Genomic DNA, 25258 nt, shown 5'->3' on the forward strand with positions numbered 1-25258 from the left:
GACTGGAATGTTATCAAGAAACCCAAGAAACGCACGGGGCAGTCCCAAACTCGTTTAAACAAGAATGTGTTCACCAGTGCGCATGTTTGTTTGCTATCCTCGAATGCCGAGAAACAGGAACTGGTCGATCAGCTGTCAGAGTGCTTCAAACGAGGAGAAATTTACTACTGGACTCCAATTTGTAGTGCTGTGCAGCTTGTCTGCCGGACCTGTCGTTTTCGTTGCTGATTTGGAGTTGCCTACGTGACAGGTTGGTTATTTTTGCATTACTGCAAATCAAAATAACGATACTGTGTGCACATTTTATTTAACATTTTCGAAAAGATGTCGTTTTCTAAAACAGTCACAAAAAAACGACAAAAAAATTACTTAATTTCCAGCATCGACTCATCCTTTTAGACCCAGGGCTTGTGACTCAAATCATAACTTGGAGTTTGCTCATCACATGGTCCAGTGCAATATAACTTCGTTGAAAAGAGTTCAATTGCATTTATATTCCGGCACAACCAGAAGTTACAGAAAAGCTTGTATTTTTTGCCTCCTTCTGTATGTACAATGCCTAAGGAATTCTGAAGCAGATAATCCTCGCAAATCAGATATAATTTATGTAATGGTTTTGAAGACGATTTTTTTGTTGATGCCTTGTCTGCTCTCTATGGCTCCACATGTTTGCACTAGTGCCAGTCAGATTTACATCTATGCAATGCACTTTCTTTATAGGATAGTTACAGCTCAGTGGAGAGAGCATTTGATTTAAGATGAAGATGTCGCATGTTTACCCCCCTGAAGTCGTTTTGGATAAAAGCGTCTGCTAAAAATACATTATAATGCATTCCATAATTGTTACTATTCCATTATTCTCTATTTAATTTGACTTCTGTTCAAACATCAGTCAGCCCAGGCTGAACAAAGGTAGAAAAATCCCAGTCAGTTAATGAGGCCTATGCATTTTGTGTTTCTCTGAACAACATAACAGGTATAACTTTTTACCTTTAAGCAAGGTGTCAGCTGGTCCTCCAACAAATGTAGTTGAGTTGCTTAGATAGTTAAAACATTCAGTCTAATACCTCAAAGGAATATACACGGGTACATCGGTATACATCGACTGGACACTGTCATCATGTAGCTGATCAGAATGTCATGCTTTTCTTTCCATTGCTGTAATGAGGTGACGTATGGTGATCATGTGAAACCTGATGAGGAGACTGGTGGAGTGACTGACAGCTAACCAGACTAAAAAACTACAATTTGACTACAAAGTGACCACATGCAAATCTTTACACTCTGTTTTAATCACCTATATATCGGTGGCAAACACCATTTCAAATTGGTCCAACTCTTCAATAACAGATTCCAATGTACCACCACAAGACTTAAGGCGCCCCTTCCTTCCACCTAAAGCGAACCGCTCGACTCAGCCACAGTATCCCCCCCCCTTCCCCGACCCGTTAAAGAGTGTCTTTGTGTGTCTTTGTCAGCACTGCGTTAATCAAATTTTGTCCCTGGGGTTTCTCGAGCAAGAATATGAGATTAGAGTAGAGTTCTGTTTATCGCACTCCTCCAAAGGTGCCTGGAGCACTGTCATGGAAGTAATGTTCACTTTTCTACCTCCGATACAGAATTCATACGGTGCGAACAGTTCTTGTGTTAACATTATTTCCAGGGGCTGTTTGGAGGGAGTGTTGCAACCGAAGACAGGCAAGGTTAACGCCTGAGCCCTTATTTGGGTCCATGTACCTTTAGCACTATACACTTTTCCAGCCTTCTCTTCTAACTTAACAGAACTCTGTTTATACTGACTTCAGCCTTACACCAACTCATGCTGGGTCCAGTGCCTTAACTGTCAAACAGTTCTCTAATGATCTTCCTTGTTGAGGCTGAATGTCTCAGATGTGGTTTAGAGCCTGGGAGATCACAAGAACTGTTTCCTGACCTGCAGGCGTTTTAGCAAGGTGTTTGTCTGTTTAGTTGGTTTGTTTTTGTTGTTGTCAGGGTTAAGGGCTATTATACAGTACAGTAATGGGGGTGATGTTGTCTTGTGTATTATTCTTGAACGCTCCATCTCTCTTGCTTTCTGTTTCTCTCTCTCACTCTTTCCCCTTCTGCCTCATAGTATCCACCCATCTCCTCCAGATGCTATCCCCTCCTTGCAATCAGTACTTTCCATCACCGTTTTCCAGAGGAGCGTTCCATGGCGGAGCACCTCCCTCCAGGCCTGCTGGAAGCCTGTGTCGTGGTGGGAGCCTCCAGTGAAAAACTCAAGGAAGTCTACGAGGTAAGGAGCGCCTGCGGAGCACACACAGGATCCTCTTTACATTACATTAAGTCAAGGCTCTTATCCAGAGCGACTTACAGTAAGTACAGGGACATTCACCCCCGAGGCACGTAGGGTGAAGTGCCTTGCCCAATGACACTACGTCATTTTGGCACGACGGGAAATCGATCCGGCAACCTTCTGATTACTAGCCCGACTCCCTCACCGCTCAGCCATCTGACTCTGGGAGAGCTGGAATTGTAGGGAACACTCATGTACACATACAGAGTTGCTGTGTTTTTAGGCTTTTGTACAATAATTCCAACAAATACCATAAGATATGTAGGCCGATGCATATTGTTATTGTATTTTATAGGGCTCCAATAAAATGTACAACTCGTGTAGGCCAGAAAGATAAAAAATAGTGGAGGGGTTCTTTTTTTTCAAGTAAACAGCAACCTAAAGCTAAAACATGTCTAGCCATCAGTGTGCGCTCCTCCTGCAAAACTTATTTGAATTCATTTTTGTGAAAGTCTGCCCAGCAGGGATGTGGTCTGGCCGACATCCTGTTGGACCCCGAGGTGCTGCACGTGCACGTGCCTCCCTTCGTAAGCAAAGAGCATGGTGGGAACCCCAAGGGCTACAGGGCCCTCAGCAGAGCAGTCCAGACACGACGCTCTTTTATCAAGAAGAAGAGGGAGAGGCCTGCAGCGTCTCCCAGTGACCCTGGAGCAGGAGGGGAAACTGAAGGAAGAGAAGAGGGAGGAGGAGGGCCCACTGAGGACGTCAGTGTCCCCAAAGATATAGACCTCATGGCTCTGCCTCAACTCTGCTTTCCAGGTAAGGAGGTCAGAGGCTGGTGTCTGGAATAGGAAACTAGAGATAGATATTTAGATACTAGGGTCATGAGTTAAAACGGTACAGACTTGGGACAACAGTTGGAATGTTGGGAGTTGAACTTGTAAAGTTGAGGCTGGAGGCTAGAGGTTTTGATGTTTACCATGACAAATATTTTTGGGATCAGGTGGGCTTCAAGTAACCAATGAGCAGAGAGAGGAGCGATTTCATTTCCTGGTCTTCACTAATGTCTTTGGGAACCAGACCCATGGCATAGTTGCCCAGTGTAGCAGACCCTTTCAGGTATAGTGGACACATGTTCATTTCCAGGACACCTGAATTTCCATATTATAATAAAGTAAAACTTACTGTATATGTATTGTACAACCAAATTTAGCAAACAAGAAGTATATTCTCCATGTTCTGGTGTAATAGTCATAAATGAGACATAATTATGTAATTAACAGTAACTGAAGCTATGCATATTTCCTTTTGATAGATGCTTGTATGGTTTCTGGTACATACCGGTGGGGTATTAATTATGTATTTGTAGCAGGGAACAAGCTTCCACCAGAATGGACAGTTGCCTTCTGCGAAGCCAGAGAAGCTCTTCACCAGCTACGCTGTCTGTGTCATCTCCAAACACCGCTACTACACAGCTCTGAGGGACTGCCTGTCATGGTGAGCCCTGGTACACACACTCTGCCATGCACTGGCTCTGCTGGGATTGTATGAATAGAAGTCTTATAGCTTACAGTCTTCACAAAAGTAACTGTCATTTTTATGGGGAACATATATTCTCTACACTCTTAAACAATCTCTGGCATCTTTATGAAGGCTGGTATGTCTTGTTTGGACAGTTACCGTAGCAGCTCATTGTCTCTGCCTCTGCAGTTTGCTGTTGCAGTTGAGGACTTGCCGGATGTCGGACTTCGAGGAGCGGGTAAAAGAGTTTGCTGCCAAGCTGGCGTTGGTGCCCATCCCTCCACCTGGACAGCTCCATGTGGTGAGAGGCGGGTTGGTGTTTAGGATTGAAACCTGAGTGGATAGAGCATAGCTGGCTGCAACAATGTGAAAGGCATGAGTTATTGTTGAGGATGCTGTATGTTTCCTGGACAGTGTGAATAGTATAGTATATGTCCTGGTCAGTGTTGACGTTGCTAGTGTTAAAGTAAATTCCCTGTTCTGTATTGACATTGACATTGTATCTCCTGACGCGCAGATGTTCAGCCTGCGACCCCTCACCATCGTGCTGCCTTCCAGGGAGGACAAGGAGCACCCTGTGGTGGATCTGGACCTGCACCTGCCCCTGCTCTGTTTCAGGTCCACACAGCTGCTACAGGTAAGGGGTGGATTCTCCTCCAGATGGCCTGCTTGCCATGGAGACTCTCTAGGCTTCGTCCTAGCTGAGACTAGTGACTAGTGAAGATGAGAAAGTCAACACCTGACCCCTCAGTGTTCTTCAAGGTCATGGAACGTGACCTTGGACCTGAAGTAAAGGCTGATGTTGCAACCCTGAAGGGTGCTACCCACCTTGCTAACTATGAAGTAAAGTTCTGTTCATCTCTTCAGGAACGGTGTGACTATTCCGTTCGGTTCTGGGTTTATAAGTATTAAGCAATATGCAGATTGGAGTGAGAATCTAAACCCTTGACATGAATTATGACTACGTAATACACATAGTGTCGATGACAAAGTCTGTGGAACATGAGGACAGAATTGATAGTAGAAAGGGAAAACCAAAGATAACACTCAGCCAACATGTGTTCCTTATTCAATCAGGCGGGACATACATCATAGATCTGTGACTGTTGTTAGAACATAATAATTGGTTACAGTACAAATGCATATACAGTATATGGATGAATAATAAAACAGCATACGTGAACAGTTGATAAGACAATAGTTGATCTACTGAATGTGTTGAACGTAAGCATAATATAAGAAATACCTGATGTCTTCCACACTCACGGGTGCTTTTACGTACGCGTCCGTGCGTGTGGGCCTTTTTCAGATCATCGGCAGCATCCTGACAGAGCAGAGGCTGGTGTTCTTCTCCTCCGACTGGTCCCGTCTCACCCTGATGGCGGAGTGCTTCATTCTCTACATCCACCCCCTCAGCTGGCAGCACCCCTACGTGCCCGTTCTCTCCAGGCAGATGCTGGACTTTGTGATGGCACCCACGGCTTTCCTCATGGGGTGCCATCTCAGCCACTACGACGAGGTGGCCTCCGTGAGTTAAGCCCCAGTTTCCGGTTTAGACACCTGGTTGGAGATGTGCAGGGAGAGACGACTCAGGAGAACTGTGGACAACTGTCTCTTTCTTTGTTTCTATCGCTCATGCTCCCTCTTTCTCGTGTAAGCGGTGTTTTGGGAGGTCCCGTTGATGTTGTGCTTTGTCCATGTGTTTGAACGTCCCTTTGGAAGTGTCTATTAAACAAAGAAACTTTGATGGAAAATGTAAATGTCATGTGGTGTGTTTGACTTTTTTTCTCTTTCTCTCTGGTTTCTCTTTCTCTGATTTCTCTCACTCTCTCTTAATCTCTCTCTCTCTCTCTGGTTTATCTCTCTCGGTCTTTGTCTTGTCTGTCTCTCTCTCTCCAGGAGACAGATGACCTGATCCTAATCAACATCGACAATGGGACAGTGTCTTCATCCTGCTCAGAGATTGTGGATGTGCCGGCTGTTCCTCTGGCTGCCAAACAGTGTTTCATACAGAGGTAGGGCTTACTCAGCCACACTGGTGCTATAAAGTCACATGGTGATGAACAGGTATGTCAGGTTTAATAGTGTTTCCCACAGTCAACACGGTGCAATGTATGATGCGATATGACATTTCATACAATATGTTGTAAAATGATGCAATACATTTCAACATGATTTGATACAATATGACACATCATATTTGTATTTTATTGAATCATACACTAAAATACAACTTTACTGGTCCCATTTCGCCAATAGACTCATTTATCCAGTTATCTTGAACACAACAGATATAGAGATAGTCACAATGTATCCTGCAGTATTTGTCTTTCTTCTCTTCCTCAGGAGGGAGAGCCTGCAGCTCCACTACGACCTGCAGACGTGCCACCAGGCCAGCAGCCCGGACCTCAACGAGCTTCGTGCCCAGAGGAGGCAGTGGCAGCACAGCTTGAACGGGGAGGTCCAGAGGCTCACCCTGGAGCTCATCGTCAACATCTTCAGGTCTCCTTCTTGGCCTTTCGACGGTTGTACACACTGTGTTTGTATGGTTGAACACGCTCGGTTAAATTACATTAACATACTAGAACATGCTTGGAATGGCCGGGTCTATAAACACGTTGTTTTAAATTATGCAAAAGGTTTTGCAAATGTGAATTTCCTTCTCTGTGTGGGTATGTTCCCCTTTTTTAAAGCGACACAGTTAATGCATTTGTAAAAAGGGAAATTCCTAGATTTTATGATAAAATAAGGAGACTTCCACACAGTGAACAATACATAAGATTAAATAGGGGTATCTTGCAAAAATGCTGTTGTGAAATATGTTATTGACCCCCCAAAATTATGTTGAACTATTAAAAAGGGTTGAAAGGCCAAAATAAACCACAACATAAAATCAGTATTTGAAGCAATTGTCAGTATTGCCAGAAATAGGTTGTTGTTTGATGAGAGCAGAATTCTCTGTTGCCTGGTAATTGACAGTACAGAACTGTTCCTGTCTTTCTACCAGGGAAGTAAGTGGTCATCTCAACTTTGAGCATAGAGTCTTCAACAGTCAAGAGTTCCTTAAGACCAGAGAGCCTGCAGACAAGCCCTTTTACAAAAAGGTATCGTCACGGCCAAGAATAACTTATTCAAAGACATTCCCTCAAGGCCATCCTGCAGTAGCTACCATCTCTATGTTTCTGTTGTTGACTGGGTGTGGTGTGGTACTGTAGGTCTTGGAGACACACATCTTTCACTCCTTCCTGAAGGACAGACTCAACAGGAAGATGGACGCGTTCACTCGCATGGAGCTGAGCACAAGGTCCGAAACTCAGAGGTGAGATCTCCTCCTCTCAACCTGTCTCTCTTCACCCTACCTTTTCCCCTTCCTTTCTTTCCATCCACAGAGCAGGACACATTTTCAAGCGCAGGCACTTAAAACCTTGTTGTTTAGTAACGTATTCAACCTGCGGCGTCCAGAATGCAGGCGATGATAGATAACCCCCGGAGACCCACCATGCGGGAGATCCAGGCCAGGAAGAACAGCACCGGCTCCGAGCCCCCTCGCCTGAACAGGCGCCTGGGCATGAGCCTGCCCAACCTGGGGGAGGAGAGGTCTATCGCCTGCTTTCGACAGACCTCTCTCGCTATACCTGAGACCGTTGAGAGAGGCTCGATAAACACACATTCAGGTACTGTATATAGACTAAAAACTCACACACATTTCCCCAACACATCTGGCTCAACAATGTTTGGTTCAGCCACACACACACATGCCCAAGCATGCACATCCAGTAGACATACACACCCTGTACATTTCACACACACACACACACACACACACACACACACACACACACACACACAAACCGTCCCTCCCACTCTCTCCCCAATCTAGACCAAAAGATCCCATCCAAGCCCATCAAGCAGTTCAAGCTGCCAGACTTCCCTCCCCCCCTGGTCTACCATTACGTCCAGAACTACTACAGTGAGATGATCCTGCTGCTGGGCAAGGCCATCTTCTGTGTCCCCCCAGAGAACTCCACCCTGCTGGCCCGCCTCCTCTATCTGAGGGGCTTCATCAACACCCTCTGCTCCCGATACCTGGACGCCCTCAGCGACTTTCAGAACCTCTACACGGTGGGACTGAGGATGTGGCCTGGATGTTAGACAGTAGGACTGGGGAAAGAGTGAACATGGGACCTGAGGAGGTGGTCTAAAGGATGGAGAGAGGGGTTGGTGTGGGTGGTTGCAGGTGGTTACAAGGTAGACTTGTGGCTTCAAGGTTGGGGGTTTAGGGCTCTCAGAGTAACTGGTAGCCCCATGAAGGTCATACAATGAATTCTATTGACTTAATTATACTATACTGTCCTCTTTGGCACTGTTCTCTGCTGTCTTCTGTTGTACTCTACTGTTCTCTCCTGTCCTCTTCTCTGCCAGACGGATGTGGAGATCTTCCCCTCCCAGCTTGTGAGGTGTCTGGTGGACTCTCTGCAGAAGGACGAGCACTCCCTGGCCAACCGGAGGCCTGAGCTCAAGCGCTTAATCTGCAGAGTCAGGAAGGACCAGGAGGAGGTGGCCGACCAGCCTGACGACAACGTCACCAAGTTTGAGCTGCCGAGGAGCCACATGCCGAGGAAGGAGTTTGTGAAGCGCGTACAAGAGTCTGGTATAGTCAGGGATGTGGCGACTATACATCGCCTGTTCAATGCCCTCCTGCTTGGTAAGTCTCAAACTCCAGTGCTTTGTGCGGAACGTTGATGCTAAAGCTTTCTAAACACCTGTTTTGTGTATCCCTTATGGTCACTTTAGGTATACTTTGAAGGGTGATACTGTGTTGGTTGTAAACCAGCTGTTAAAGATGGCTAGACTAATAAAAACCCTGTCCATGCCAACACCCCGTTTGTGCCTGTATGTCTTTCCATGTATCCCACACTTAATCAATACCGCATACTTCTCTCTGAGTCACTCCAGGCTATGTCTGATGATCTGAAAGTCTGACTTAGGCTATAAACAGGCCAACAATCATGCTAGGATCACGATAGACGATAGATCAACAGTGCAGCAAACTAACTTTCAATGAGAATAGGCTACTTAAGTTGAGATCTGGAGGACAGTACTTTAATTAGCCTATCATTGGAGATAAGTGGTCATGGTGATAAATGTTTTGTTCTATTGCAGGTTATTCTGAAATAGTAGGCTACTGTACAGCAGGCTATCAGTGTCTTGATTATAGCTCATGTCAGCGTATCATCTGATTATCTTGTAATTCACTCTTAATAGAATTGGGTAAAACCGACTTGGGTTCAGATGCTGCTTCCACGGATGCTTCCAAGTCAGTGTTCTACTTTGACTTGACTGGTGAGGGTAAGGATCGAGTGTCCGGCCTAAGCCAAGTTGCCTACCTACAAGACAGCATGTCCCTACTGTTCACTGTTAGCTTCCTGATTTGCGACTACTAGCTATGTGACGGGTGCCAGCTTTCTTTTTATATTCAACTCTCGGACTATTTCTGCTTAGTTTGAACTCCAGTCTTCAAAGTCTCCCTATACGTGACGCTAACACGACTTTGCACCGCGCACTTTTTTTCTGCTGCCAGGCTGCTTGCAACTGGTTTGTTGCGTGCAATTTGAATTTAGAATAAAAAAGGACATATTTGCATGCACGAGAATGGCCGTAATTTGTGTTTAATGAGCATGCTCTGTGAAGGCCTTAGAGGCTGCATGGCTAGTTAGCGCCACCGACCCAAAACATCAACAACCACAATCCCTTCGGTTCGGTGGCCTTGGGTGCCTTTAACATCGTTGTCGATCCAACGCATTGTGAGCTTTTTACTTGCGCCTTAATGTACACAGACACTCATACTCTGCACATCTAAAGCTAAACATTCTTGAACAGCTCTTTATACAATTTACATGTTGAGTTATAGGGAATGTTTCTATGGATAGCATACTGTTCTCTGTTTGACAATGTCTAGAACGGTAGAATTGTGTGCTGCTATCTACAGGTCAACGGAAGTAGGTAAACTCAGATTTTCCAGGTGGATGGAGGAGATAGGTAGGCTACTGTAAGATTGCAGCAGTGTGTGAAAAGAAGTGCACAGAAGTAGCCTACCATACCACAACCGGACCAGATGTGTGCTTTTGTAGCTATAGTGTCTGTTTACACCAGAGTGCTGTCCTCTATAGGTCAACAGAAGCAGGTAGACCCTGAGGTGTTCCGGGTGTTTTACACCTTCTGGAAGGAGGCCGAGTCTCAGGCACAGGATGTGAACCTGCCTGCCGCGGTCATCGAGCACCTGGACAACAATGAGAGCGTATACAAGCTGTCGTCCTCCGTCAAGACCAGCAGCGGTGTGGGCAAGATCGCCATGACCCAGAAAAGACTGTTCCTGCTTACTGAGGGACGGCCAGGCTTCCTGGAGATCACCAAGTTCAGGGATATCGAGGTGGGTTACAGAGGACAACAACTCAATACCATACAAATGCTTCAGTTCAAATTCAGATGCACTGGCTTGGCTTATTATTTACATATGTAGCTGAGGTTCCGGTATTACTGTACAAACACATATTTAGCTTTACAAAACAACAAAACCTTTTCAAAAACAGCATTAGAGATTTCTAAGACATGAAGATGTCACATGTAATGACACCCTCGAAGGAAAACGAAACCTGTCGTTGCCACTGGCGACCCATTTCTCTCTCTCTCTCTCTCTCTCTCTCTCTCTCTCTCTCTCTCTCTCTCTCTCTCTCTCTCTGTCTGTCTGTCTGTCTGTCTGTCTGTCTGTCTGTCTGTCTGTCTGTCTGTCTGTCTGTCTGTCTGTCTGTCTGTGTCTCTCTCCCTCTCTCTCTCTCTCTCTCTCAGGAGGTGAAGATCTCGTCTGCCCCGATCCTGCTGCTGAGGGTCCCGTCACTGAAGATCCGGAGCAGCCAGCAGAGGGAGGTGTTTGAGGCCAACCTGAAGGCCGAGTGTGACCTCTGGAATCTTATGGTCAAGGAAATGTGGTCCGGCAGAAGGATGGCAGATGATCACAAGGTAGGGGAAAAGGGACGCCGGTGATCTTGTACAATGTCTGATATCCAGTTACATTTTTCTGGAAAACACAGAATAACAGTAGTTCAAATTGTATGGATCTTAGCAGCTTTTGACAGCACATTCACAGCAGTGTGGAAGCACGGTTAGAAACCTCAGCATTTTACTCCCGTATCCTGCTTCAGTAGCCTATTTAAACCTACAGGTTGTTTTGACAACTTGCTCGTTTTCCACAGACGAAACTTTACACAGCCTGTTTCCTGGCAATTTTTTGTAAATGCTGCAGTTGCATCAACGCAGGCCCCCTCAGGATTCTATCTTTCCTTTCTGTTTTTACTGCCCCCCCCCCCTCCACACACACACACTCCCACCCCCACCCCCATCGGGTCCAGGACCCCCAGTACATGCAGCAGGCCCTGACCAACGTGCTGCTGATGGACGCAGTGGCGGGCTGTCTGTCAAGCCAGAAGGCCATTGAGGCAGCCTCCAGGCTGGCCTACTTTGACAAGGTTAAACATGAAGGTATACCAGTGGCTACAGCAAACGAACCGCTTGCTTCCTAAAAATAAAACTGCACAGTTCAAATGTTCAAGCTTTCTCATTCTAGATTGTGTACCTTTTGGTTTCTTTGCACTCTTTCGTTTTTTGGGGATTGTGTGTGGACAGTTCCCATGATGGTGCCAAAGACAACATTGGAGACATTGAAACACAAGATTTACCCTTCGTCAGAACTGGCAGCTCCACAGACTGTATATGTCATGCTCTACACACCAGGTGAGACACAGCGAGTATACACTTGCTACAGTACTGTACTACTGCACCAAAGGGTACTGTACTGTAATAACTAGAGATGCATTGATCCACATTATTTCAATTCCAACCCGATTCCGATACACACCTGCAGATACCGATACTAATTAGATACCGATACAGAACTCTCTCTTCTTTTATATTAACCACACAGCACTTATTATTAAGGAGCCAAAAATACACATGCATTCCATCTAAATGTATTCCAAAACAATTTATTTGAACTGTGTTTGGCTTCACATACAAACAGGTAGCAGCAACAACTGCGTTTTCAAATTGAATATTTGGAAAAAAAGTGTAATGCCACAGAGAAATATTTATGCACTATCAAAAGCGTCTTTCGAAGGCCTCATTGAGTGTCTGCTGCTGCCAGGAGTTGCTTTTTTGGCTAGCACAGGGGCGAAAATCTCATATACATTGGGGGGGACAATGACATTACATTTTCTCAAGAGCAATTTTTGAGGGGGGACACCAAACGTAGTGCTGTAACACATTACCTACGTTGTAAAGTATATTGGGGGGGACGAATTGGATTGGGGGGTCGTGTCCCACCTCCCATCCCCTCCGGAATTTCCGCCAAAGGGCTAGCATGAAGCCCTGGTGCTCTTTCATGTGAAACTTTTAAAGGTGCTTGATAAAATAGGTGGTAGCCTACACAACGCTAACGTAATTCCACCCCTTGGAATGCTCTTTACACACATTGCAAGTTGCTGCCTTGCTTGCCTGTATTTCGAGATTAAAACATTTCCAAACTAAGGACATGTTGGGCTGTCAAGTTTTATCAAAAGTTTGGCGTGAGCTTACCATTACACTGTACCTCTCTTTGTCCATGTACAACTCTTTCTCACTTTCTGGCTTTCCCTATTCTCTCTCTGATTAGCCAGCCATGACTCCTTTTGGCTCTCTTAGTCCCCAAGCCTTCCATCCTATGTATGTCTGTCTCTCTCTGTCTCTCTCTCTCTATCTCTGTCTACTTAGCTCAGTTCTCCTGGACGGTCACAAGACAACATAACAGTAAATGGTGTTAAATTGACCGATACTGCTTTAGCAGAGCCAAATGGAGACAAAGGAGCTTTGAGGCCCAGGGCTGTTGGCCGCAGTTGTTGTGGTAGAAATATTCCAGCTAACTTAATTGGTTTACGCCTCTGAATCAAGGCCAAGTGAACCAAGTGTGTAAACCAAGGTTATGTGCTAACTGGCAGGCTTTATGTATTTATTTTTACCAGTGAATATAGTTCATAGTAGCCAGTCACACCAAGTCCTTGAGCAGTGTGGGACTGTCACGTAATTCAGAAAAACAATGAAGGAGACATGGTTCTGTGTTTGATTTTCAACATGAACAATTTACCACTGTATGCTGAAGGACCATGTTATGGGGATGTAATTCAGTATGAGAGTTATCAGACATTATGCTTAACATACTGTATACATCTATGGTTTATGGAGGCTGAAAATGTAACGACACTAGGTTTAAAAAATAGTAGTCCTGTTTCAGCCAATTGCCTTCAGCGAGGCAGGTTTTATTCCTTGGCTTATTTTGTGAAACCACTGTTAAACAAACCACTGTTGATCAAACTTGAGCTGGAGGAAAGTGCAGAAGTCGAGACAAGAATTGGGGACACTGTTTCTCATACTTTCATTAATTTTATAATATTACCAAGTTCAGTTTAACATAAAAAAAGTTCAGGATCGTTTGGGCCACTGGTGCACAAATGTGTGAAGTATCTTGTTCTTAGGGTGACTATATTCCTCTCTTTACCCCCTCCCTGGCCCCTCTCCCCCTCCTGCCCCCCAGGTCACCTGAGTTACAGTGAGGCAGATAGGCACGGCAACCCCAAACTGTGGTGCGCCCTCAGCGGGGGGCGGGTGGTGGTGTTTGACGCTGCCAGTTGGTCCATGCAGCAGAACTGCATTCAAGTCGGGTCGTCACAACTGGTGAGTCTGTCTGCTACTTTCTTGTCTACTGTCCTGTCTGTTTGTCTCACTGACTGTCTGTACTATCTAGTGTCCTGCCCATGTATGGCAGTCCCCAGTAAATGTCAGTCCTTAGCAATAAATAAACTGGTAAATTGAATTAACTGCATAGCGCTCCCTCTCTATCTCTCTTCCTCCCTCTCTCTCTCTCTCTCTCTCTCTCTCTCTCTCTCTCTCTCTCTCTCTCTCTCTCTCTCTCTCTCTCTATCTCTCTCTCTCTCTCTCTCTCTCTCTCTCTCTCTCTCTCTCTCTCTTTTTGTTGCTCTGCTGTTGCCTCCTGGTGGTAACTATTGACCTTGTTTCGATACTGTATTCTCCGCCTCAGAATTGCATGCTGGGATTGGACCAGGATCAAGTGTGGATTGGCTCCCAGGATTCGGTCATCTACATCATCGACACAAGGAGCATGTCATGTAACAAACAGCTGACTGAGCACCGCCATGAGGTCTCAGCCTTCGCACTGGATGACAGCACTGACAAGACAAGGTTCATTTACATCACATTCCACCTGGTGTTCCACAGACTGCAATACCACCTACATTATCCTCAATAAAAAATGACTTTTATTAAAACTTATTATTAGAGTATTATCCAAAGTGTAAATAGTTTTACATATTTTAAAAGGTCTGTATTAGGAGAGTTACAATGACTCTTTCTAACCAGCAGATAGCGGCAGTGGTCTGGATCCAGCTCCGCCAAGTAGCATAGGCTAAATTACACTATTTTTAGTGTAATACCTAAAACAGGCAAACACTCTCCTCTCAGCCAAACACAGATATACTCCTGCAGTGTGGACGGAACGGTTATTTTGTGGGATGCCTCGACTCTGAAAGTGAAGACGCAGTTTCAGGTCAGCTGTGAAAGACTCACTTCAATACAACTCTACAATGGAACTCTATGGTGTTGTAAGTATTGTACTGTACTGTATTGCAGACAAACACACACACAAATACACAGGTTTGCTTGGTTTGTTAGGAGAGATGAGGAATGTGTGTTGGCTGGCCAATTTAAATATTTGACAACAATACAAAAAGTATTTGTATTGTTGTCTTTGAACGTTTTTGTCCCTTTCACATTAGGCTCTAGCAATGGCATCATGGAACTCGGAAGGAATGGAACACCACAGCGCAAGATGTCCCTCTCTGATAACCTTGGAGTCATTCTCCCTACGTTCAGCAGCTTCATCCTCTTCCTAGAGGTCTTCTTATCGTCCTTTCAATGAATCCTCCCAACTCCTCCCAATTAAAAATAATATATATATATATATATATATATATATATTTTGAGGGGTGAATATCTCAACTGTAATGAACCGGATGTGTTTTCAGAAGGACCAGTTGTGGACAAGCAGCTGTGACTCAGGAGAGCTCTGCCTGTGGCACTCCAAAGATCTGACCAAGCCATTCAAGAGGATGCAGATGCAGGACTGTGCTGGGGTGAACTGTATGATTAAGGTCAAGAACCAGGTCAGAAAACACAGGCTAACATATAAACATACACACACTCACTGTGTAGACACACTGTACAAACATGTTGGATTGACATTTCAATTCCAGAAATGTGACAAACCTTGTTGTTTGTGCTCACACTTTCCTCCAGATTTGGGTGGGCTGCCAGGACGGTGGTTGCAAAGATCAGGACTATTCACACACCCGGGACCAGGCCCAGAATACGGCTAGGGGGAAGATCTACGTAGTAGACACAGAGCAGCACACAGTGGAGAAAGAACTGCTGGCTCACACAGACAGCGTCCAATCACTGTGCTCCGCTGAGGACCGCTACGTTCTCAGTGGCTCGGCCCACCTCGACGGCAAGATCGCCATCTGGAAGGTGGAGTAAATGAGGACGGACGGTTTAAAGATCCAGGAGCTAAATCAAGCTCACCTCAAGTTCTTTTTGGTCTGGGGGCATGTCCTAGGTGACATATTGTGGGGGAGCTCTTGTGTTTTCAAAGCAACTCCACAAATAATGGAAGTGTAAAGTATCTGGATAGGGCCGTCTGCTAAGTGACTAAATGTAAAGTATACAGTGCAGTGATACTGGGATAAACATTTTGAGAGTTTGGAGAGGAGACCCAAAATAACTACGGACTGTTAACATGAGAGAGAGAGAGGAGAGAGAGAGAGGAGAGAAAGAAGCGCATGGAAAAAGAAGATCATGAACTATTATTGTTTCTCCTTACCTTTCATACAGTGGAGGGAGAGCCTCAGGGAGTTCAAGTTTAATGACAGAAAACCATGTCCACTCCACATAATTAGCTTCTATTTCACTGCCCAGTCAACAGTTTGATCTATATGTATTTGTATAACACTACATTGAAACATTCTACTTTAGTCTAGTTCTCCTGGTACCATTTTCTATTATGTCATATACTGTAATATTGTGAGATCAGTGTACTTCAACACTGTACACTAACCTTGTTATTCTTCAGCAGTATCTTTTCACAAATGGGAAATGTCATCATTTTATTGTATTTGCTGTCATTAAATGAATTCATCCTCTTATATTCCCAATGGAGGTGTTTTGTGGGTTAAGCCAAATGGGTTAAACCATCAGAGTAAGTATGGGCTTCGTCAAGCTGCCTTGGCAGTGAGTATTGTAGAGGCGAGAGAATTCCTGTGGCCATGTAGTGGGCAGATTCGGTCATCTAGCAGAGTGTAGTTTGTGTGTGTGTGTGTGTGTGTGTGGTATGGCTATGAAGGGGTCAGGGAGGTCATTGGAAGGAATGTTTTGGAAAATGTCTATTAGACAATAGGAAAACACAATGTTTTGAGTTTAGTTGTGTATGTGGGCGATATTAAAGACCACAGACTGCTATTTGTGTGTATCTTTTAGGCATTGGTAAATATGAAAATGCATTTGTCTAAAGATATAGTTTGCATTGCAAAGCAAAATAATCATATCAGTAGGCTATTCACCAGCGTTGATGTTTTGAGAGTTACATTTGATGTTACATTTTATTACTGTCAACTATAAAACAACAGTCAATTTAGCCTCATTCGGCATCATCGCATTTCATATTAATCTACTGACTCAGCAGCAGCAATTATGCTACACATTCTCAGTGAAATGTTACATTATCTAGAGGGGCCAATCCATTCAACTCGTTGCGCTCTGAAACTATGCAATATAGCTACCAGGGCTACGGGCGCTACACGTCAGCCATATTGGAATGATTAGGATGCAGGGCTGTAGCGTCACTGGGAACCGAGGAGAGAGCACGGTGTTGTGGATTAACAGAGAAAGGAAACCCCACTCGGATCCAGCTATAAACGGAATACAAACAAACATTCCCAGGAAAGGGACCGTCCAGTTTGCGAAAAAGGTGTGGTTGAACACCGATATTTAATATTCGAGTAAGTATCAAAATCGTGTGTAATAAAAGCTGTGGGGATGTATTGAATAACTTTACCGTTAGCAAGCTTAGCATAGGATTGAATACCCAGACAATAAAGGGGTTGCATTTCGGCTAGACCTTTGCTTTCAAAACATTGTAAAATATTACTATGACATTTTAGGCTATATTGTCTTGAATATCATAACTATGTCGATAATGCATTCTTGCTACTGCTCTTCTAACAGTGGTGCAGTGTGTGTATGTGCATGTGTGCTTGCGTGTTCGTCCGAATTTGTCTCACGCCTAGGTGCAAGGTTCAGGGAATACTGAATTTAAACAAAACGCATTGGAAACATTGTAGGAAACCGTACTGGTAACATCATGCGATGAATGGAAATTAATTCTAGAAATCACAGCAAAGAGAAATATTTAGACTAACATTATTGTGGTGGTCGTTACATGACTAACAAACAATACAGTATACCACAGAACTAGGAGCAATGTAGCTTTTTTTCCAGAGCTTATAAAATGCTTCAAACTGCTCTATTTAAAGAATCAATATTTCCACGGTTGTGTATGTGTTTGTGTTGTTGCATGGATTTGTTGTGACATCAGTTTGTTGAGAACCTCTGCCCAATCTAGCTATGGATATTTGTATTTTTTTGCTCATGTAGATAAGCTTTACAATCACAGAGAATATCATGTTATGTCCTGCATCAAAGCTGGCCATGTCTTTATGTGAAATACATAAGCTACCGCTAATGGCCTGTTTCCCAGATTCGTTAAGAAGATCTTAACGCTAAGAGCATCTTAAGAACGTTCTAAGGGCGCTCTAGAACGCTCTTAGAACGTTCTTAAGAAGATCTTAGCGTTAGGAGCTTCTTAACGAATCTGGGAAACCCGGCCAATATCATTGTCCTTACTCAGAGCCAGGTGAGGGAGAGGGAGGGAAGGTTTCTGAGGAGGAGCCTGGTTAAGGAGTGGGAGTACTGTGATTTGATAGGTAGATAGAGAAGGGGCTAGGTGTGCCAGCTTGGAGGTGTTGTGTGTAGCTCTGACAGTATAGGAAGTGAACAAGCCCGGGTGGATTGTGTACGTTTACGGCCAGCCAAACATGCAGTTCTGGGACTTTCTCGGTTGCACCAATGGAGGTAGGTGTAGTTCAATATGTTGTGTTTTAGATATTAAAGGGCTGATAGAATATTTTGAAGCTAAGGTGAATACAGTGAGTGTGGAATGGAATTTGCTCCACGTCTCGCCATGACAGGCAAGGTCTCATGTGAAACCTCCTAGACATGTAGATCATTCTGGGCAATTAGCTATATTAGACAAGGATGCCCTGATAGACCATCTGAAGGGTTTTCTAAACCTAAAGTTGTAAGCAACTACAGCAGGTATGAAGTCAAGGTATGTTTTTTTTTCTGTTACCTGATGAATTCCAGGACACTTACCTCAAGCAGCTATGCTGCCTCAGGCTGTGGATTCTGGTATGAGGTATATCTGATGATGGCTTGCAATAACTTGACACATTTACCATGCAGCTATCTTAGAGCCGAGGAATGATTGTGGTCTTGATTGTATCGTTTGAAAGAATTATTGGGACTCCTTTGCAGTTGTTTACTTTTAGCAAGCACACACACATTTCTGGCACACGCACGCACAGACTCAATACAGGAGAGACTTCTCAGAGAGGCCTCATGCCCCAGTCTCAGTCAGTGGGCGTTCCAGATGTTTAGAATTGCGTCACTTTGTTTTCAACAAATTCTTCTCTTTGACTCTGGTAGGGACCCATGCACTCTTGTTTAAGTCAATTTGAGAAGGATCACTGCCATTGTATCTGATGACGTAGTGGGAATAGGGTGGTTGATGGATACACAGTTATGAGTTTTCTTGTCTGGAACTTTGTAGTCACAAGTTCATCTACAGCCACTTCCCACTGGTTGATTTCTGAAACAACGTCCATCTGTTAGCTTCATGGACAGTAAACACCACTTAACAGATGGTTACATAGGCCTATTTGTATTAAACACGTTAGTCCATCGTGATTCCATGTTAAAAAACACTTACTTCTAACTTATCCCAGAAGGATACTGGCATACTGGTTGGGATTGATTTTGCACTGGGATGCATTTAACATCAATGAATAACCTTGGCCAGGTAGGCTATACCTCATGCAAAACTAAGACATCAACCCACTTGTCAAACATTGTTGTGACACCAGCTAGGTTTCAGATTACTTGACTTAAACTGGGATTTTATGAAGCATAGGGAATTGTCTGTGTGCATGTGATTTGTGTGGAAATGTAGCAACTGGAAAAGGCCATCATTCCCAGTGACTTATGGTAGATGGTAAAAGTTACTCTTAAACTCTGAACTACAGTATTGAGACAGCACTGAGTAAGTGAGAAACATGCAACACAATCAAAATTCAGGCATATGTAAGATGGACCTGTCATGCTCTGTTTCACTTAACATTCACTGAGAAAATGGGGCCATCAATCAAAACCATGCTGCACTGGAACTGTTGCCTCCTGATGTGCATAGCTACTATATATATGTGTATATTTTGAACAATGCATTTTGGTCTTGTGAGAATTGAAATGCAGCTTGTGAGAATTCTAGCATAGCTGTAGTGGTTGGGTAGTAACTCAGCTCTTAATTAACTTGGCAGGGATGGGGTTGTGGCTGTAGGTCTAGCACTACTGGAACTATGGAACAAGCCGATGTCCTCAGAGCAGTCATGGTATGTCACGCCTCACCACATTTAGAGAATATATAAACGAGATCTTTCTGTATTTTGCTAGACCGTTTATCTCTATCAGGTTGCCTTTGTACACAATGTGCAGATGATCAAGCCAGGCTCGGCTATCAACAAACAATGACATGCAACTTAGTTTCATGCAACTTGTTCAACTTGGTTAATATTAAGGGTTGTTGACAGTTTACATTGACAGCTTGCATAGTTCAGCTGATGTAACATACAAGGACCAAATGAAATGAGACACTCAAAATAAAGTGTTGGTGCTAACTGCTAAGCCTGTAGCATTGACACCGAATCTCGGGCCTTGGAAGCCGAGGACTGCCAGGAATCCAGTGTTGAGACCACAGCATTCTGTCCCACCCAGCATTTATCATCTCAGTGCTGGGAGCACGTCTATACCCAATTACTAGCCTTTACCACTCTGAGAAAACACCTAAATAACTGCGAGGCATTGTCCATTTTAGTTTCTGCGTATCACTGTGCTTTTGGTGCTGGTCGTGTTCGTTATAAGTTACGTGCAAAGATGAGCATAGTGTTTGCCATCCGAAGAGAAAAGCTTCAGTTTTGGTTTTCATTTGTGTATGTGCTGTGACTTTATACTAAACTAAAGTCGAATTAGTGTTCTGCTACTCGATTCTGGTACTCCGAGCAATGGGCATTCAGGCCTTATGCTAGATATGCTACGCCTGAATTATCCATACATTTGGTGCTACATTATGTCTTCAATGACGACAGCTAATTGGAGCTAACAAATCGTGACCCAAATGTTTGCCAGGAGACAAATTGGATTAAGTGATTAGACGAAGAAATCATGTAAATTGTAAGTACACTCCATTCCATTTTGTCCTCCATTGCTTGTTTAGATACTTCTCTCAAAAACATCCACACAACGCAAAGAGCCAATGTTAGTACTAATGATTACTATAGTTAATGTCATAGGCTGAATCAGTCATTCATTGTCGTTTGGGGGAATTGTTTCTTTATTTTTCGCAAGGTTGCTGACTGAGGGTGCACTTTCAGCAAGGTTATGAGGGTGTGTGTTATGATGGTGTTTTACTGTGCAACTTTCACTATAGATAGCTCTTGTCTAGGCTGGGCCTTGGCAGGGTCACTGCAGTCTAGGTGAGTGAGTGGAGTGTGTCACTGAGCTGTTTCTCTTTGCTGAGTCAGGGCTTCTTTCTGGCTCAGGTTATCAATAATATGCCTGTGTGTGTGTGTGTGTGTGTGTCTTCAGGTAGGCTATGTGAACATCCTGCCGCCTCAGCAGAACACACCAGTGGTCCTCATACATCATCGCTGTGCAATCATTGATGATGATTGGATAATCAGTTCTGTCAATCAGCAGGACGCACTTTATCATTAAAATGATTGTGCAATCAGGCTTGTCAGTCAGCCGTGCAGGTCTACAGTACAGTAGGCCATGGGAGCCCTTGAGACAGGCGGGAGTCACTAATGACACAGCTGACTGCCCCCATCTGAGGGAAAGCTGTGTTGTGTGCCAGTGTCCTCTCAGCCCTCTCCGCCATTCACTTCAACACCATCTTAACAGACAGCTTGAGGAGCAGGTGTTTGGTAGCGTGCCAGTCAAACTGATAGACAGTGCTTTTCAACAGATAGCGAAATGAAGATGCATGGGAGAGAAGACCTTATATAGCCAATATATATGTGTGTGTATTCATCTCCCGCTCTCTATCTCTCGGTGTGGCTTAAAGAAATTTGGCACCTTACAGTGTGTGTAGATGTTGGAGTCTCAAAGAACACCTTTATTGACCCCCAACACTACACTGCACTCAAATAAGACACACACTACTATTGACCATTCAGCAACCTGTGTAACCTGAACATCGTCTGTTAAACGTCAATACGTAAAAAGGAAGCTGTGTTTCCTTCTTCCTAGATGTAAGGGTAACATATCAGTAGCCCCTTTCTGTGCAATGACTCCCCCTTCCTTGTCAATATTATTCAGCACTGTGGAGTTAAACAAATAGTTTATGAAACAGTTTGAATGGAATAGTTTAAACATTGTTTCTCTTCACAGCAAAAGTCATAATAGATGACTGGCCTTTCCTTCAACCCCTCTTTCATTCAAACCCCTTTTTAAAATAGGCTTAAAATTCGTCCTGCCTTAGTCTCGTGAGCAATAGCTGGTGAGCAACCTCATATCATTCCTCTCTCAGATCCCCCCCGCTGTGCCTCGTCAAAGTCATTATAAACGGCTTCAGCTGATGAGCTGTGCGGAGCCTGGCTTTTCACTGATAGTCCTGCTGTGGAAGATGGGCTCTATGTTTGTCTAGGTATGTTTGTCTGCCTGAGCCATTGTCTCTTTACAGGCTTATATCAAGAACAGTGGTTAACCCCAGCATACCACCAAGTACAACCACCTCCACCCCTATGTATAGCTGGTCTCCAATGGGGGCGTTCTTCGTATTTACATGCTTAGTTTACCGTGTTAGGTTATCCACTAGTTAGGAGGTGCTGTGCGGTCACCGTGGAGACAGCAGAACCGGAGCGGGCTCGGTTCTGCCAGAATCGCAGTGCCGCTGGCAGCTCTGTGTGCCAGACTCTGTTTCACTAAACACTCCACAGCTAGGGGGCGCCACAGCTCCCTGCCCATCAGTCAGTCAGCCAGCCGGTCTGTCTGTCTGCCCAGGGTCAGGCTAGTAGCCAGTGCCACTGAACCGGAGACTCACACGCAACAGGAAATCCCAGCTAGCTATGAATGGTGCACAAGCTGTCTGTTTATATGTGTGAAAATCCCCATAGTAACACCCAATTAACTCTCTCTGTTTCTCCCTCTCTCTCTCTTTCTTGTCTTGCAGATATTTCCAGGATATCATACTATGCTGGTAAGTACCTACCTGAATGTTATGCCGTCTTTTAATTTTCTGGGATTTTCCTTTAATCTTGTCTAATTATAGGGGAGATTGTCTTTTCACATCTTAATGAGAGTGCTGTCTGTCTGAGTGGAATAGATAGAGCTGGATCTACTACTGTAAATACATCCAAGGACAAATGTCTACATCCAGCACAGGGGCTGTGTTCATTCTTTCAAAAGGCTAGCTTCCTTCCTGCCTTCAGAAAACCTCTCATCTGACATGACTGGAGTGTACCAGCTGTGCAGGGGAAATGCGCTTTCACCTGTCCAATTGTGTTAGATCAGAGAGAACCAAAGTAGGAAAGACCATTTCCAAGGGAATTCAACACAAGCCTTGGATTCAGACTGGGACAGAGTTTATTTGACGTGACGGTGCCTAGATCCAGTTAGGGCATGTTTTTTTGTTGCTAGATTGTAACTTAGGGCCAAGTATTGGAAGTGATTCAGAGCCGGGTTACCAGTGTCCTGGTTGATTCGGCTTAGCTCACTTAAAACAGCTTAATTCCTTATCCATATTCAATCTCTAAAATAGAAACACTGCATGTCGTAAACAGGAGACATTCTGTAGGAGACATTCTGTCCATAGAATGTCACAAAATAAATGGGGAAAAATTACAAATGCATTTATAGTCACTTCACTACACGGTTGTTAACTTCAGTGGTGACCTAGACCAGATAAACCATTGAATCGCGGTTCCATCATCTGGGTGTCAAATTACTCCGAGCAGATCCTTCCGACAACGGAGACATCCTTGTGTGCATTTCTATACATCTGAGAAGGCTTTGTCTTCTCAAGAATAGCATGGCCGCTCCCACGATGCCACGGGAGCCTGTCTCCATGCCTCCTCCCTGTGGGAGTGTCGAGTGACTGAGAGGACCCTGCCCGGGTCTCCTGGCTCTGGGAGCCAGACCCGAGGGCCGGGCCCAGTTACCCAACTTCCATAAATGGTCGTATCGATCGTCAGCGTGACTCGGCGGTGTTGCCATATCGCGGCTGGACTAATGCACCGAAGCCCGGCATGACCCGAAATGCTGCAGAGGGACACGGGAGGGAGCTGGGAGGGTCCGGGTTGGGGGGGGTGGCGGGAAGAGAAAACACAAACAAACGTGGAGGGGTGACGCGTGTGTCCCCCTGTCCTGTCTGCCTTCTGTACGCAGCAGGCTGGCTGTCACCAGGTCCTCTTGAAGGACACTGCTATGTCCCCCTTCTGGCGGGCGGGCGGGCGAAGGAAAGAGAGAAGAAATGAAGGAAGATGGAAGGCAGAAAGGAAGGCAGGGGGGGTTTGGCTGGTGTTGGGACTGACCCTGCAGCGCATGATGGCCAGCGTATGGCTCAGGTATTCTGGTGCTAGCCCTTCAGGGAGATATCCTGCCCCTAAATCACCCGCCGAGGGCTGCCTATGGAAGCTGTCCTTTGCTCCCTGCTATGACCTTACTGCTCTTGACCTGCTACCTCCAGCCTTCCAGTCCAGGCCAATCCCAGGGGGTCACTGCGGCACACCAGAGATGTGACAGGCCCGATAAATGTAGGCCAGGGGAGACGAACACACCTTCCAGAGACTCAAAACATACACTCGGGCGTTGGATGATGAAGATACGCATCCTGTTTTGCCATGACGCCGGTGTAGCCATAGCAATTTTCAAGGTTATCGTGGTAACCTTGTTTTGAGTAACTGGGCAGCCTCAGATTCAGTTTCATTGAGCTGTACAGTGGGGTGCGCCACTGCTGCTGCCGCAAAGTTCATTGGCATAAAACCAGAGGCAGTACCGTGCAGTTGAACGCATACTCAAAAAGCATAGCCTGATAACTGTATTCCTCTCTGTAGCGCTCCATAATGAATAATTGATTTTGATGCCGAGTTTGATTATCATGACCACTTAACAGCAGAGATCTGTGGAGCTTAGCGTGTCTGTGTGTACCACTTAAACACACACGCACACGCGCACACACACACGCACACGACTGTAACGGGGTAAAAACGCATGGGTTGGTTTTCAGCTCCCCCTCAAGCAGGGGGGGGGGGGGGGTTTTCAACAGCTCTAATAGTTCTATAGGCAGCCGGCCCTAATGTGTAGTATTAGCAAGGATCATGTTTTGTTTACGATATGCGTCCCATGACTGGTTTCATGACTGCCCGCAGGTCTACTGTTCTGGGGTAGGGCAGTCTCACCTCTCTCTCTGTCTCGGCTCACATAATGCAACTAAGATTCCTCACCTGTCTGCGCCTCTCTGAGAAAATACTGCTTCCAATGGGGACGTGGAGGAGGAGGGGGGGGGCGGGGGTGAGAAGGACCCAAACTAGATTCTAGCCAGGGGCTAGGGACAGGCTGTTAGCTGGGAGAGGAGAGGTGAGGACGGAGGGAGGAATGGGTGACGAGTATAGAACTGACGGAAGCAGGGAGAGACAGGAGGGAGGGAGGGATGGGGGGGGCCAGGGGAAAGGGAGAAAGTGAGAGGGAGGGTGTTTGACGGGATGCAGGGTGTCCGTCGTGACCCTGGTCAGACCTGATCTGCAGCCCTGCCGTAGGGGAAGAGGACCAAGTATTTAGTAAACAGCCCTTGCAAGTGAGTGGATTTGAGAACGCGGGAGATTAGCATGCTAATAAGCCGGCTCCACCAATAAGTTCCCTCCGTCGTCCTTTGCCCCTATTAATTCGCACAGCCCCCCCCACCCCATCCCACCTCTCGCA

At 45.2% G+C, this 25258-nt stretch overlaps 1 protein-coding gene across 6 annotated transcripts; it reads left to right on the forward strand.

Annotated features, from left to right (window-relative positions):
* Positions 1-95: 95 nt before the first annotated feature.
* On the forward strand, positions 96-16383 carry LOC146300702 (DENN domain-containing protein 3-like). 6 transcript variants are annotated; one of them, XM_084704603.1, is made up of 26 exons: positions 98-250; positions 2114-2275; positions 2788-3094; positions 3279-3394; positions 3645-3772; positions 3986-4097; positions 4314-4433; positions 5106-5324; positions 5696-5811; positions 6143-6298; positions 6804-6900; positions 7012-7115; positions 7259-7470; positions 7677-7918; positions 8219-8501; positions 9062-9145; positions 9967-10226; positions 10643-10813; positions 11203-11332; positions 11477-11584; positions 13416-13555; positions 13920-14080; positions 14360-14499; positions 14674-14792; positions 14923-15060; positions 15194-16383. In XM_084704603.1, exons 2-26 carry the CDS (start codon positions 2192-2194, stop codon positions 15431-15433), a joined length of 3987 nt encoding a protein of 1328 aa, XP_084560729.1. In that variant the 5' UTR covers positions 98-250; positions 2114-2191; the 3' UTR covers positions 15434-16383. The 6 variants fall into 6 exon arrangements, with proteins under 6 accessions (XP_084560765.1, XP_084560756.1, XP_084560729.1 ...); XM_084704612.1 differs by having other exon boundaries at positions 3648-3772; XM_084704621.1 differs by lacking the exon at positions 9062-9145.
* Positions 16384-25258: the final 8875 nt, after the last annotated feature.

Source organism: Hypomesus nipponensis, chromosome 2 (assembly GCF_054491055.1).
Source record: "Hypomesus nipponensis isolate SF chromosome 2, ASM5449105v1, whole genome shotgun sequence".
Taxonomy (NCBI): Eukaryota; Metazoa; Chordata; class Actinopteri; order Osmeriformes; family Osmeridae; genus Hypomesus; species Hypomesus nipponensis.